This window comes from Ammospiza caudacuta, chromosome 1 (genome assembly GCF_027887145.1).
Source record: "Ammospiza caudacuta isolate bAmmCau1 chromosome 1, bAmmCau1.pri, whole genome shotgun sequence".
Lineage (NCBI taxonomy): Eukaryota > Metazoa > Chordata > Aves > Passeriformes > Passerellidae > Ammospiza > Ammospiza caudacuta.
In genome coordinates this window covers 67,392,353-67,408,635 of record NC_080593.1, presented here as the reverse complement: position 1 = coordinate 67,408,635, position 16,283 = coordinate 67,392,353, and the positions used below count along the sequence as shown (strand labels likewise).

Sequence of the window (16,283 nt, the reverse complement as noted above, 5' to 3'; positions counted from 1 at the left end):
AGGATTCCAAGTATCACTGATTTTAAAGAAAATCCATCTATTTAGAATGATTTCTTTTATGAAGGCTATAAGAAAGAAAGTAGGAGGTGATGTCTGAAGATGTCCTCTGGTACTTTCCCCAGCTAGGTATAAACACTGTGTTATTTGAGGGCTCTAATTGAAATCGAAAGCCTCCTTCATTCTGACTGTGCGTATGTCTCTCTCCTAATTTAAATTCAGTTACCTGCATTATTAACCTGAGGAGTTGATCAGCTGTGTATTGATCAAGATATATCCTAAACTGGCTTATGGAGTCAAATGCATGATCATTTCAGGCAACGAATTCTCCAACACCATCTAATGCCGGATGGATGAATGGAGTGTCACAGGCATTTATCATCTACTTTGCTATTGATTTCAGTGTTCTTAATTTACACTGACTCATTATTTGAATAATATTGCATCCTCTTTGCTGAAACAACCACCTTATTGCATCCAATGAAAGCCTCTGAGAATTACACTTACTCCAGTGTCTTATCAGTGCTGTTCATTTTTGGAGGTGGAACAGTGGGGAGACGCCTTTGTAAAAGAAGCAAGAACACGTGAAACCCCAAGTTTCCTAAGACCAGGGGACTAGCATGGGTTTCTCATTTTCAGCTGATCAGGATGTTCCTTATCCTATTGAGTGCTCAGGACCTGTTAGGTTTACTAAGTGTCTGCTGCATGCCTGTCAAGCTTCAGCAAGACCTGAGGTTTTACAAGCCAGAATATTGAAATACTCACACTCCTTTAAATTCAGGAAAACACATCTGGGAGGGAAATGGGACAGTGCTGTCTTCTTTCCCTTTTACACCTGTCTTAAAGACACTGCTCTCTGTCTTGGCTTTCAACTTTGTACCTTTCCATCAAACCACTTTCTGATCTGAATTCTGACATCTCCCAAAGGTATCTGGCAAACAGAAGAAAATTACTTCATGATTGATGAAAAAGAAATTATTTTGTGAAAAAAAAAATTCTATTAAATTTAGTCCCGAAGGGACATTTTAGTTATTACCAGATTTGAAATAAAATTATGCTGCAAATTTAGTAAATGTAAAATGGGAAAAAAAATGGTTCTTTTTCTCCAAGTAGGTTATGAGAGCTATTTTTTAGTTTTTCTTTAAATTATTGTAATCAAAAGAACTCTTATCTAGCCTTTTATCTTTGAAGGGTTTTTGCAGATACTATTAAAATACAGGCTTACAAAGTCTACAGCAGCAAGGAAGAAATAACTGCATTGAATCCAAAAGGTTTCCATTTCAGTTTTCACTGAAATGGAGATGTATTTCTATTTTGCTGAACAATAAAGCTGAATGCTACCTCTTCTGTTGCCTTGCACAAATTGCCAGTTTTAAGGAAAAGTTTCAAATGTGTTTCAGCACCAAGAAATCACAAGCTGTATCTCAGCTTTCAAAGGAGAGCTTGAAGATCCTGTGATGCTTTTGTCACATAAAAAAAAAAAATCTTAGAGAGAATATGTAACTAAATTTCTGCCTGAAAAAAGAGCCCTGGAAATTGAAAAGAGCACTACAAAACTCGAGATGTGATGTACTTAATTTTCCTGGTTCTGAGGAAGGACTGATTGAACAGCTCCTTCTCATGGCTCTTAATCATCAAGCTGCCAGATAAAGCCAATAGCTCCAGTATTGCAACAGGAAAAATTTCCAATGTTGCTTTTAAGGGTGAATCCAGATTCTTCTAACACATTTTTCAGTGGATGTACCTAATTTTTGGGAGAAGATTTGGATTTCTTAGGTAACTCACATAAATAAGCTGTCTACTACTTGGAGAATGATGATCACTGCTGGCTGGAAGACATCTCTCATTTCTGCTTTCAGTAGCAGCAGGAAGTGGGAAGAAGAAAGGAACCTATGAAGACTTTGCTAATCTGAACTGGTTTCTGATACACTTGTTTTCTAAGTCTTTGGTTTTTCTTTTTCCTCCATTAACTTGAAAATATGGAGTTTTTGTCTGGCTTCATGCATACTTTTCTGTCAGTTTTAAAAGCTATGCCTTGGAAAGAAGTCGAGTCAAGTGAGTACTCCTAGGTATGAAGGGCTGATTTTAAGATTTAAATCCACAGTACAGTCTGGTGTAACAGCAAAGCAACACTGAAATGCTACCCTAGGAAGACACATAATACTAACAGCTGAGAGGACAGATGCAGCTGGTTCTAAAAAATATCCCATTGCATGGGGTATTTTTCATATCACACAAGCATCTGAATTTGGGGAGGAGGATAATTTTGAGTAGCCAGTCACAATGCAAATTGTGTAAATTTACTTCATATATATAAAGGTATTTAAATAATAAATTGACAAGTATATAAATATAAAAGCATATAAAGACTTAATGATTTTTACCCCTGGCATTGCATGGATTACTGACAAACTCTGAAAAAAATTACATCATGTGCACAGTAAAACATGGTTCTGGCACAAATACCAACTCCTACCAGATCAGATCTTGCACAACCTCACAGCTAATCTTTTAAACTCCAGTAAAAGTAACTTGGCTGGCTGCAGCCAGCAATGGGAGAGAAAGCAGGTGTGGACAGTAATATTCAGAACTGCCATACCAAGAGATGTGCCAATTCCCTGACAAGGAAATCACTCTCAAAAAGTTTGCCAACCATTTATTCCTTGCCAATTTGAAGGCACTTTGCTTTTTGGAACAGTTTTATCCATGCTTACAGAAAAATGCAAGAAACAGTCTTGTTTTACTTCTAGTTGGATGTGAAAATGCAAGTGTAATATAAGGAAATAAGGAAACAGAAGCTGATGCCTGCTTTCCAAAGTGTCACTTGAGAACACAAAACAACAATTAAAGAAGGAAATATCTTCTCCTATAAACTGGTCCTTAACTTTTTTTTCTTCCTTGCATTTCTCCCTTAAATCCTGGAGGGCAAAACCCTGTATTTCAAATGCTAATTTATGTTTTGGACTTCAGTCATGTTTAAAGAAGACGGCACAAGGAGAGGAAAGGAAATGACAGTTGATTTTCAAGCTTAATAAAGAAGAAAACAGAGGGTATGGAAGTCCTCTTATGTCTCGTCCTCCAAAACAATTCTCAATTTTCCTCTTTTAAAACCCTAAATGAACCCTAATGAACTCCGAGGACACTTCTTAAAATTGTATGAAACCCAAATAACAGTGCATAGTCTGCTGGCACAGGATAAGAGGGTGCCCAAGCTAATTAGCTCCCTTTCTCCATCAGCCCCAACAGTGGGTATCCTAGAGTTTAATCCACACATAACTGGAATTTTAAAGCCCAGACTCTTAAACCCATTACACCATGGAAACACCCAGACCGACACTTTCCTCAGAATAAAAATGCTAATGACTGTGCTGCACTAATGACAATGCGCTAATGATACAAAATGTCTGTAAACTGCTCCAGTTATTGTCACCTAGAGGAAATAACAACAGCTGCAGACTTTTTATCATGTGTGTAAGTCAGTCCCCCTGTTAGGCTGCTGTACCACATTGTCTTTGCTGGCTAAAAAGCTTCACGAATGGTGACTACTGACGAGCATCCTGTAGGAAGTTCTTTAAGAAATAAGGGAAGAATGGTTTGGTTGTGGCTCCTAATGCTTGGGTTTAGGACATTTATTTGAAACTTGGTCACCCTACTTCTAATTTTCATTTCTTGCTGTGTTTGGTTTTCAAATGATGACACAGAATTTGAGCTATTTCTTGCTTCATTTCCATATCTGTCCTCCATAGGGTGAAAAAAATCAAAATCTCTCCAACCAATGATGAAAAGGTAATGATCTTAATTTTTTATTCTCTAATTACATATCTTTGTATACAAATTTCTACCAGAGAGCCTGTGATTTATTTCACTGTGGGGTGCTGACCTTTACCACTTTATCACAGTCAGTTTTGACTAAAAAAAGGACGTTCTGGGCAGTTTAAAAGTCATTATCTAGATGAACTAAATATTTTAAATTTAATATTTTATTTTAATTAATTAATTTAATTAATTAATTAAATATATTTATTAATTGATTTAATTTTTTAAATTTATACTCTGTTCTTGTTAGACTTGTTAGACTTTCAAGTCAGAAGACTTCCAGTATTAATAGCAATATAATGTTGTCATTTCTTGAAGATGTAAAGAATTCTAATTACACTGCTAAATCTGAATTTATCTATTCCTCAAAAACTTAAAGTGGCTTTTGCTGTTAATTAGGTAGATAAGATGCCCCACAGAAGTCATAAATATTCACTTTATTTCACACTGTACTCTACTTGTCAGCTGTGCAGCAGTCCCATGGGTAAAGACGCTGTCACTCAGATAGTGTGGCCCGTGTATTTAGCATATGACAAGGGAAGCCATGGAGGGTTTATCCAGATAATGGATTTACAAGCTCCACTGTTGCCAGGCACTCAGAAATTGGCTGATTAATTTGGTGTACTCAAATTCTGAAGTGTGGCATTTGTGATGTGACAGAGCTGCACGTCCTGGGGTTGTTTCTTCTCTGTTAGAACTGGGCAGTCCTCCTCGCACCTTTCCACCACTGCCTCACCAGGCAGGCTCATCCCAGCAGCTCTTGGCTGGAACAAGCAGTTGTGCACTTAATTCCATCCCCATAATTTCCCTCCCTTCTCTGTTACTTTCTGTAATTACGAATCAGACAGCACTTGTGACATATTATTTTATCATTGAATTTAGACTTCAGACACTCTTTGTGTGATGCTTAATAATGTCTCAGCTTTTAAATCAGTTTTACAGGCAGTGTTTAACAAAACACGGGAAGAATTATGATGTTATTCTATTTATTTACACTTGAATTTTGCTTAGATAAGGGAATAAACCAGCCCTTTATACATTCCTTACTTTGGACTTTACTAATGCCTCAAGAAAATACTATTGCAGGTTTTTTCCCAACTTTTGATTGAGTCAGAGGTTCAAACTTAAAGTGTTTGCCTATGATTAACCTTTTTCTTCAATAAAGTCAAGCGATGCTATAAAGTTAAATGAATGTAAAATCGAGTTCCTGATGAACAAGAGGACTGTGCTTTTTTTCACAGATCAGACTGCTTGTAATGAAGATACAATGATCAGTCTTCAATAATCAGAGGACCTTCCTAGAGATGAGAGGGATCAACACCAAGGGCATGCAGGTTTTGGTATGTGCGTATCTGTAACTATGAATGCAAATGAATTGTGGACTCTTACTACAGTTCCTGGAAGGTTTTTTCCCTAATCAATTTCACCATGTGCCAAAGGATTCAGTGTCTCTTCTTGAGTTTCTATGCAAGCAGAGCCTATCTTTCCTGTTCTATATGCAGCTTCTCAGCATGTTTTCTCATAGCCCATTAATTCTGTGTCAGCTGGCAACCCCCTGCCTTGCTGCTCTGGTTCTGGATGGCAGGGCTGCTGCAGTCCATTCCCTCTTCACTCTGCTGGAGCTGGAGAGATCTGGTGGGTGCTGTAGCACTGGATGTGGTGTCATCAGGTATTTGTGCTGAGCTGATCTCTGTCTGATGAAAAACATTTTCTTCCAATTTGCGTGCCACTGTTCAGTGGCTAGAACATCGCCTTTGCAATCATCCTTCTCATGCAGTATTCAGAGAAACTAACAAACACCAATGGACAATGAGACAGGGGTTTACTTTGGCTACAGTCAACAAAGAAGAGGCATTTTTTGCTCTCTCTAGGGCTCTTTGCGTATGTTCTGCAATCAGTGTATGCCCACACCAAGGTCCATATCCTGATATGGTGGCCATGACACTTATGAATGCTTAGAAGAGTTAGGTGTCTTTCTGTGTTGACTTCAGATTACAGGGGTATCAAAACCTCTGAAGGAAATGAAAAGCATATTCTAGCTTCTGTCTCTCCTTCTACCACTGGATTCTTGTATAGGTATAGATACTGGCAAAGGATCTATAATATCTAAATACAGTCCTCATGTTTATGCTTACCTTAGTGCTACCTAGTCTCTTTGTAAGCATAAGTTGCCATGACTGTGCAGTGCTATACACCCTCTTACCCCATGAAAGTGGGATTTGACCCCATGGAAAATACACTGACAAATCAAAATGTGTAATCGGTTTAAAGTTCAAGGGTGCAGCCAAATCCTGAGCCAGTGTAATTTGACCTAGATTCACTGAAGCAAGGAGAGCTGCAGTGAACTACATAAACAGAAGAACCAAGCCACTGTGGTTGCCCTCATACGGTGAGGATGATGAGGAAATACTAAATGCTTTATGATGGCAGTGGTTTGCTGCTTCAGCAAAATGTAGTTTCAAAACAAACAAACAAAAAAGTTTTCTTATGCAACTTTCTACAAATAATAGTGATTATTGAACACCCAGGATGCTGAAAAAACTCTCAGTTGAGTTTAAAGGACACTAGCAACATAAGCCTGCTTATCTCTATTTCTATACAAGTGAAGGGAGTGCTCAATCAATGTTCCCACCACCTGGGCCAAAAATCTGTTTGTCCTACACTTGCTCCTGATACCTTTGGTAGTATACTCCAATGTCCCCATGACCCCTTCCCCCCAAGCTCCAGGTCCATCTAGAAATCGATGTGCTGTAACTTTTAACCCTGCATTAGCATCACTGCAACAGCTTTCATCAATAGCTCAGGTATTTGTTTCAGGAGCTATTGTTCCAAAGACACTCTTTCCAAAGTAACCTTCAGCCTTTATACTACTTCAAGGGCTTTCTCAGATTGGCAATTCTTTCCTCAGAATGCCTTTATGTATGAGTAACAAAGCTTGTGAAATGTTAGCAACTTCTGAATGCTAAGATTACTGGACATACAGAAGCGCAAAATTTGCTAATCCAAACCCACGTGTAGCTCTGAATGGCGACTTCTGGTTATTGCTTCCAGCCATTTCAAGAAAAATGTCAAGGTTAATTGAACAGTTCTAGGAACCAGAAGGAGTTAAGGGTAGGTCTCAGCTATAATTTCCATTGGTATGAGTTTGCCAATGCCTATGTTACCAATTAATGCTTCCTTGATTTGCACCAGTATAACTGACTTCATCTCAGTCCTGGAAGGAATTAGAATGAAAGATTTTAACTAGTTCTGGATATTTTACCTTTCTTTCCTGCTGCCTCAGTACTCCTGAGCACCTGGGTATTACCTGTACCAATTACTGATAAATAATGTACATTACCTTCTGCAACACCAGGTATCTTTGTAACCTTCTTCCTCTGCCACAAGGGACACATTATCAATGGCTGGTATTCACTAAGTCTTTGTGCAGCTATGGTAATTTAGTCATAGCTTTTGTGCTTATATTCCAAATTGATAGAAATTCAATTATGTCAATTCAATTGTCACTCTAAGGGGGCTCAGGCAGCATAAACTACTGCACCAATTCAGGTCTTTTCAGTAGGGTCTTGTCATATCTATCATCCCAAAGCTGAGTTGGTGGCAAATAGAATACACAGGAGAAACAGATTCAGACTGACAGCAGGTGTACACATGGCTTTTAGAAAGAGGACTGAAGTTAATTCATAGAATGACTATTCGGATATTATTAATGTCTGGATTTATGGGGGAAGGAAGGGTCCAAACCAATTTTGGTTCAAGGAAGGCAGAATTTACTATATGTGATGCAAAGACATTTTGGGAGGGAAAAAAGTATTTTTGTTGTTAAATCATATAAAACAAAAACTAGGCTCAGTTAATCATGTCTCAAGCTTCTGATACAACAAGCTTTGCCAAATTATTCATCCCAATGTGCCTCAAAATTTAAGGCTGCAAACCACTTCTTTGATAGTGTCCTACTTTGTAAGGTCGGCGGTACACTTAATGCATTGCTGTTTATAAACAGGATGAGCCCCTTTGGGAAAATTACTATGACTGCAAAGACACAATGTGCTATTGGGAATCGGCACTGCTCTCTAAATAGGTGACTTCATTGTTCCACTTTAACTCTTTTAAATGCTGAACTAGAATCTAAAACTCCATTGTTCATTCATTACATGGAGAAAAAAAAAAAAAAATGAGGAAGTGTTCCACTACAGATTGCATGGCTAAAGCAAGAGCTTCTGTTAAGATAACAAATTAACGGGAATAATCGGTTTATGTAACACGCTCAAACGCACCTCGGGGTAGAGCAGAATGCACCTGCTCGGAGCGGGGCAGGGCGCAGGGCAGCGGGGGAGATGGATGCCCAGGGGCTGCGCTCCATCTCTCGCTCCCTCTCTCCATCCATCCCTCCCACCACCCAGGACCGCGTTCCTCCACGTGCCTGTCCCCGCTCCCGCCGGGCTCCCGGTGCTGCGCGGCTGCCCCCGGGGCTCCCTGTCCCCCATCCCTTCTCCCCCGCTCCCCAAGGGTCCCTCTGTCCCTCCCTCCTTCCCTACAATGCCCAAGCTCAGCCGCTCGACCCGACCCGCGCCGGCGGCTCGGGTGCCTGCCGTGTGGGCTGGGGGCATCTGAGGCCGTGCTCCCCCTTCCCCCCGAAAAATCACGCCCGAACGCGGCCCCGCAGCAGCGGGGGTAGCGGCGGGGCGGAGGGCGGGCGGGCAGCGGGGTCTCTCCGCCGGCCCCGGTGGAGCGGGGGCAGGGAGGAGAGGGCCAGGGGGCCCGGGGGATGTGCGTGCGCGGGGAGGGGACGCAGGGGTCCCCACTCACCATGGTGGCGGCGCGGCGCTGTCCAGGGTATCGGCGGCTCTGCAGGCGCGGCCCCGCGCCCGCCCTATAAGGCACCGCCTTCCCCGGCCCCGGAGCGCCCGCCCCCGCCTGAGAGGGCGGGCACGGGCAGCACGGAGGGCCGGGGCTCCGCGGGGCGGGCAGAGACGAGCCGGGCCGTGGGGAGGCGGAGGGTAGCGGTATCTGGGCAGGGGAGAGCCAAGCGGGGCTGTTCCATCACCCACCCAGCTGTCACGGCAGATGGTGGCCGTTCGCCTTTGTTGGAATCCACCCTGTCGGGAAGATTCAATTCACTGTCGGGCCTCTTTGGGAGCAGACAGGGTCACTGAATCTGTTGGATTCAGCTTGGGTTTGCTCTGTGGCCCAGCACCCGTTTTTACAAGCTGAACTTCTCTAATCTGAAGCCCTGAATCCTGCACACACTGTGCTGAAGTGAGATCCACCACTTGGAATGGTTACCAGTTGGTCTCAATAATCTCAGAGGTCTCTAAATGATTCCACAATTCCAACTGTGGCATTGCCAAGGAGGCATTGTCTGTTAGGGAGTGACTGCTAAGAAAATGTTCAGGCTGGCTAGGAGGGAAACAAAAAATCACATAGAGCAGGAGCTACTGATCCCATCACAACTCAGCCTCTGACACACAACAGAAAAAGAGTCAGGGACGGAAGTGGCTTTGTGCTTGGTGTAACAACCAAACAAAAATCTCACACCTTCAAAAAGCATTTTTGTTCCAAGTGGTAACAAAGTCTTACAGCTACTATAAAACATTTATTTAAGCTATCAAAGCTGGTTGAAAAATTCCTGCTTCTTTATCGCTGCTTTTAATAAAGAGATCAAAATAATATTTCTTTAAAACTATTACTGTTTTTTATTTTTATTTTTATTTTCTAAAGGAAAATTTGTCAAGAAATTACATATACATACATGCACTTCCATCTCTGCCTTCTCAATTCTGTGTTCATAGTTTGGTTGACCTCAGCTCAGAGATGTGTTTCCACATCAGTGGGACAAACAGTGGAAATAAGACAAGAAGAGCATGTGTGGTGCAAGACTGGTGTCATCTTCACAAACTAAAGCGTATTTGATGTACAGACATGCTGTACTTGTCAAAAATGTAGCACTGATGTTCAGGAATTTGATATTTCCTTCCTGATTGGCTCTTTTTCCATGTGCTACTTCAGCCCTTGCTTTCTCTTGGATCTAGACACAGAGGTCCACCAAAGGCAGTGAGGATGGTGATCTTCTGGGGGCTGCTGCCTGCCCAGAAATGATACTGCCAAGAGTTCATGTGAAAGCGTGTACTTATGTAATTTCTAAACCACTTTTACAGACACAAACTTGTTTGCTCAAGCTTCCAAATTCCAGCATGTTAGTCCAAACTAACTGCTCCAATTCCTGAGGTTGACCTGCCAACCTTTCCCCTACTTCATCTTTTCCATAGGTTATTCATTTAATTCTTTGTCCGTCATTACGAACAATGTTGAAATACTGAGGAGAAATACTTTCTATACCTATTTTTCCCACAGAGAAATTGTTCACTAAAGAGAAAATTGTCCTCTTTATCCAAAAAACTTGTCACTCTTTAGGTGCTGTAGAGGGAGGAACAGTTTGGAAGCTGACTGACATAGAAGTGACCCAGTGCATTGCAGTGCTTTGGCTTCACAATTTTTATTCCAATTTCTTTATAGTCCAGAATAATCTGGGTTAGTGTGCCAAGCCAAATCTAGACCTAAAAATATAGTAATATGAGGTATTTTTGTCTTTATTCTTGCTATTCTTTGTCTAAAACAGAAAGGAAACCTATGTTCAAGTTTGGTAAAGATGTCATATTTCTAATTTATTCAGTTCCTTTCTCCTGAAAAATTATATTCATACTAATTGATACTTTTCTTCCTTAACTAGTTTCCTTCTACAGTAGCAACTTTCTTTTTTAGAAAAACAATTGTGTCTCCAGTGAAGAACAAATAGGATTCTGGTGGCATCTAAGAGAAGCTGTAATAGCATTATGGATATTTTTAACACCTCTCTAATGACCTGAATTTGGAGATTTAAGGGCTGTGGCAGGATTTGGATTCATCTGTTTTGTAGGGAGAGTGATGCCATGCATTTATTTAGATCCCAGGCACTAAGCAGAGCAGACCTCTGCCAGTCAGCTTTCAGTGATTGTTGAGCAGCACATTGTCCTGAGATAAAAGGCAGAAAAATAAGTTGACATATGGACAAATAGACTTGCTTAGTTCCAGCTGAAATTCCCTGAAAACTGGCAGAGTAAGAAGAGGCAGTTTAAACAACACTTCATTCTGGGGCAATGCTGTTACACAACCACCACTGTTCAAAGTACAATACCACAGGGACTGAGCTTGAGCACTGCTGGTCTAGGGGTGGTTCTAGGTTGTATTTTATCACAAACTACCTAATTTACAGAATCACAGACTTGTTGAGGTGGGAAGGGATCTCTGGAGATCATCTCGTCCAATCAACCTGCTCAGGCAGGGTCTCCTACAGCCATCTGCCCAGGTTGGTGTCCAGTCAGGTTTTGGGTGTCTCTACATCTTAGGAAAAGCACATTTGAATTGCAATGACTTCAGAGCTGACAGATCCCACTGGGCCTACAGCTTGGAAGGAAACAGGGTGGACAAGGTATCACTGATCAGTCAACTACTAGCAATGCTTAGATCCCACTAAGTTTCAACCAGCAGGAAAAAGTTTCAGTTCAGGAAAGAAAAGCCTTTCTGTCTCCCACTACCACGTCAACTGCTAGCAGTCACTGCTCTTGACCTGACCATGACCTCTTCCAAAGCTTGGGATTTAAACTCAGGACAGGCCTGTTTCACAAAATTGTTCTGCCAGCAGCCTCTATCTAATTCACTGGCAAAATGTCTCTTCTGTCTCTGAGCATCTAGCTCAGATGAAAGAGGATTCATTTCTTGTATTATCCATTCTTTTGCTAATATTTTGGCATAGAACAATGGTTATGTACCTGCAGATTTCAATTTTGCTAGTGACATCATGGGGAGTTACAAGATCAGTGTGACAGAATTTTATAGAATCATAGAATGGGTTGGAAGGGACCTTAGAGATCATCTAGTTCCAAGCTCTCTGTCATAAACAGGGGCACCATTCTCTAAAACAGCTTGCTCAGGGCCCCATACAACCTGGCCCTGGCCCCTGCCAGGGGTGGAGCATCCACAGCTTGCCTGGGCAACTTGTTTCAGTTCCTCACCACCCTTACAGTAAAGAATTTCTTCTGTATATCGAACCTATATATCTCCTCCTTCAGTTAACTTTTGTTAATTTTATTAACTCAGAACTGTCAGTAATGAAACTGCATGCGATCAAATCTGAGTAATTAGGCTGAAGTGAAAATTTGGAAGTTTGTTTCCTTGTACTTCTCTGGTATGGTTAGTTCTTTCTAAATGTTATTTTCAGCTTTGAAACTACAGCTGGTGTAATATGTCCATAAAGCCAATGCCTCATTAAATTGCCAACTGCTAGCAAGTAAAATAAAAACTAAGTCAAAATAAATTTATGCAGGTAGAAGCACTGAATTGAGCAATTGTGGAGCTCTGAAGTTTTTGTAGTAAATATTTTGTTTTAGCACCCTCTCTCGGACACAAACCATCACTGCTGGTATTTACTCTTACAGGGCTTGACTAAAGCTGGAAAGCATTTGCAACAGGAAAAGTGCTCAGCTGCAGTCACAGATACAGCTTAGTTATGTATTTTTGTATATTCTATAAATTAACATAAGTAGAATTTTCTCATCCCTCTTAGGCTTATCATCTTTATACAAATAGTCTGTGCTGTCCATTTAAGTCAGCCAAGAACTGGGAAAAGCATGAGGGCTCCAAAGCAAGTACTGAAGCTGAGTTGTTACAAAAGACAGTAGCTCCTCGCTGCCTGCATGTCTCCTGCGAGGAGCCTGCTGGCGTTAACAGCTGGGAATTGAGGATGAACCTCAATTTTCTCTCTTACAGCCACCAGTATTTGGTGTTAGGCTAGCTTGTGGAGGTCTCATCTTCAGACCATGGTCTTGCTATCCACAAAATACATATGTCTGCCTACCAGAGTTCACAGTGTCATGAGTAACAGTGTAACACAGAGAGAAAGGGGTGGAAGGAAGGGGTTACTCTGTATTCCCACCCCGGGAAAAGAGAAGCGTATTAATGCCAAAAGAAAATCAGCAGTGGGAAGGTCAATGAGTATATTCTGAATAGCAGAAAGGGCTACAATTTGCATTTTCTGCATGAACTGTAACTATCTGCCCAGCTTCTAGAGTACAACTGATAGGCAGTCAAGTTCCTATACATTATTTTGGCTCCAGTAGTTGATATGGTTGCCAGTTCAGAGATACTATATGTGCCAAGAGAAGGCTTAAAAAATTAGGACACTGTAGAACAAAAACTGCCTGGATTACTTTAACTTGCTCTTCCTGCCCAGATTCATTTTACTAAGCCTTATTTGCAATAATAGCCTTCGGCAACACTCCCACTTCATCAATGCAGGGTGCAGATGATAATAAACAAACAGGAGGCCATGAATGATGCAAGGATCTGGAAAAGGACAAAACAAAATAAAAATAACAAAACCAAACTTAAGTGGCTGAAATTCTTTTTCAGGACAAGAATAAATGCCTTATATAGAATAATTTCTATGCTGTTTACATATAAATTTTTACAGCTAGTCAATGATTTCATTCTTCCTTCTGCTGTCTCCCTCTAGGTAACCAAGTGTGGGTTTGTTGAAGTGCTGAGCACTTGCAGCAGGACCTGATATCAGCAAAAGCTGTGCTACAAATAAAGGGAGGCATGAGATTTTCCCCACATGCCAGCTCACAAGCAGGCCAGAAGGGGCAATCAACAATCAGTTGACATTTCAAATGTGTCTGTCAGCCTCAGCCCTCTCCCAGGTGAAGGAGGGATAAGATCCCTCCCTTTGTCCTGTTATGCAAACACAGTTCTTGACTGGCTGCTGTGAAACAACTGGTTGGTCCAGATGCATCAGCTCTCACACCCTGAAAATAAGGTTTGTGCCCTCAGCATCTGCAGCCCTCTTCCCTGAGCTAAAGAGTCTTTATCTTTCTTATTCACAGCACTGTGGGGCCTCGTTGCTTTGAGGAAACATGCCAAATGCTGCTGCAGTGAGCCAGCCCGTGGTTTGGAGCACTGTTGGGCAGAGGCCCCCTGAGTGCCCCCTCACTGCAGTCTGGTGCTGCTGCAGTCCTTCTGCTGCCTGATGGCCTGAGCATCCTCTTTTCCCTGCCCCCAAAATATATCTCGGTGTGTCTGTGGTTGTACACACGGAGAGAAGATGGGGGAAGATCGATCAGTGTTGAGCATCACAGGAAAGAGTGTTCAATGTGGAATATTGATAGTATGCAGGCAGCATGTAACGAGAGGATGGAGAGAAGGTCATCATGTCATGAGTGAGATTTTTCCATCCTCCTCGGGGAATGGATGAGCTAGATCCCATTTTGTGACTCCGCATCACACATATACACTTAAGGAACTGGATATACCAAGATTAGATTTGTGTAAGTAACCTTTTATTTGAACTTCAGTGAATAGAAAACCTCACGTGTCCAACAGCAGTTCTGTTTTCTTTTGTGTGATTTTATGGAGTTTTGAAAAATAACCATGTCCACATTGCAGCTCACCTATCCCAAGTGCATCACCATTGTCACCAAATGGCTATTGTACAGATTTGTGGCACATTAGCACATGAAATGATACCTAGTGGGATGGATGTGCATTTATTCATGTTCTTTAACTTCCATCTGAAGAAAAGTCTTAGGTAAAATACATGTAATATGTTTGGGTTTTTTTCATTCATATGGAGATCTGCATATAAATCTTAACTGACACAAAGTGGCTCAAAAGAGAGGGTTTATTTCATGTATTGGGAAAAATAGGATAACAAAGATTGTGCTGACCAAATGGTTGGAGGAGGAAAAGTTTCTTCTTGTATCTCATGGCTTAGTTACAGTGTAACCCCCAATTACATCCCACCTATACATCTATCTCCTATTGAAGTTCCCTGGCCATTATGCCAGGAAGTCCTTTTCATGTCTGTCCTGAGGACAATTTCAGTAGTTCACCCATACTGGCATTCAGCATTCTCAGGCAAAGGATTCGAGGGAAAGTCTAATGGAGCAAGGAAGAATTATCCCCAGTGGAGGAGGACTAGGTTAGGGAACACATACACAAAATGGAAATATCTTAAGTTCCCAGGGCCTGAGAGGCTGTGTTCTTGAGAGAGCTGGCTGATGTCACTGTGAGGCTGCTCTCAATTAGCTTTGAAATAGGCTGCTGACTGGGAGATGTTCTAGGAGAATGGATGAGACCAAGCATCTCTTCTATCTTCAAGGGGAGCAAGAAAAGGTCTGGAGAACTTCAGGCCTGTGAGCTTCATCTCAGTCCCTGGAAAAGGTCATAAGGAAATCCTCCTGGAATTCATGTGGTCTCTGAAAACATGGGGATCAAGGTAATTGTGATTAGTCAAAATAGATTTATGGGCAGGAAATAATGCCTAAGTCACCTGATGGCCCTCTACAACAAGGTGACTAGCCTGGTGAATGAACTAGAGAAAGGGACAACATAAATAAGTAAAATTAAGGTTTTCCAAACTAAACATACATTGATTAGAAGGCGTCCAACCTGTACAGAACATATTAGAACTTTAATTACTACTTGTTTTCATTTTTTACTTCATAGTCCATTAGAATCACAGAATATGCTGAGTTGGAAGGGACCTATCAGGATCATCAAATCCAACTCCTGGCCCTGCACAAGACACAGGACGCCCCAAGAATCACTGTGCACCTGAAATTCCATATTGCCTGGGGCAGTACTATATATGTTTGAATGTATGATCCATGTGTAGATAGATAGATAGATAGATAGATAAATAGATAACTATGTATATCTAAGGCCTAGATACATGGATCATGTATATTTATTGCTCCAAAACTACCTGATTGCCAGATTAATTCTTTCTTCAATTCTGAATGCTGTGTGGTTCTGCAATGCTTGGGGATGTGATGTGAATGAATCTATTGCTACTATTATTATAGCAGTTTGGAACCATAGAATGGCATATTTGGATTATTTTAGTAGCCCTTACATTTGACAGCTATTTTACAGAAATGAGAAGGTAGTAGTCCCATATCCAGAGAACTGCAGATGGTAAGCAAAAAATCAGAGAAACAGAACAGTGCAGCTAGGAGGAAGCTTATTTTTCAAAAATAATATGGTAGCAACTGTTACTACTTTGCTTTGCTTGTAATACAAAAGAAACCTTGCTGAAGTATATGTAACAAGTGCTGAGGCGAGACTTGTAATAACATTTAAAGATCAGGGTCATGTCAAAGTTAAAACTTGGAAAATAACAGAAAACATGTTTCAAATTAAATTATACTTGCAAAAGACATGCTAAGTGGTTTAATACTCCAGGCAGAGTATTAAACAGGGCTTGGAATGTTGGGAAAAGAAGGCTAGGATCGGAAAGAAAGAACTCTAGGTCGATTTGGTGAAATCACAGCAGATTTAAGGATGTGGATGGGGGACCACACATGCAGGTAATTTTGGTTTACAGATATGTTGGAAGGAGGAGGCATGTGGCATGCTCAGAGTCCAGGAAAACA

The 16,283-nt window shown here is 41.2% G+C and overlaps 1 protein-coding gene across 1 annotated transcript in view; it reads right to left on the bottom strand.

The window, feature by feature from the left end:
• The window catches only part of ELOVL2 (ELOVL fatty acid elongase 2), a 51,350-nt gene extending 42,705 nt beyond the window's left edge, over positions 1-8,645 (bottom strand). Inside the window, exon 1 of the mRNA XM_058807311.1 lies at positions 8,623-8,645. Coding sequence (XP_058663294.1) covers positions 8,623-8,625 — 3 coding nt within the window. The 5' untranslated portion in view covers positions 8,626-8,645. The remainder of the gene's footprint in view (positions 1-8,622) is intronic.
• Between the last annotated feature and the right edge of the window lie 7,638 nt (positions 8,646-16,283).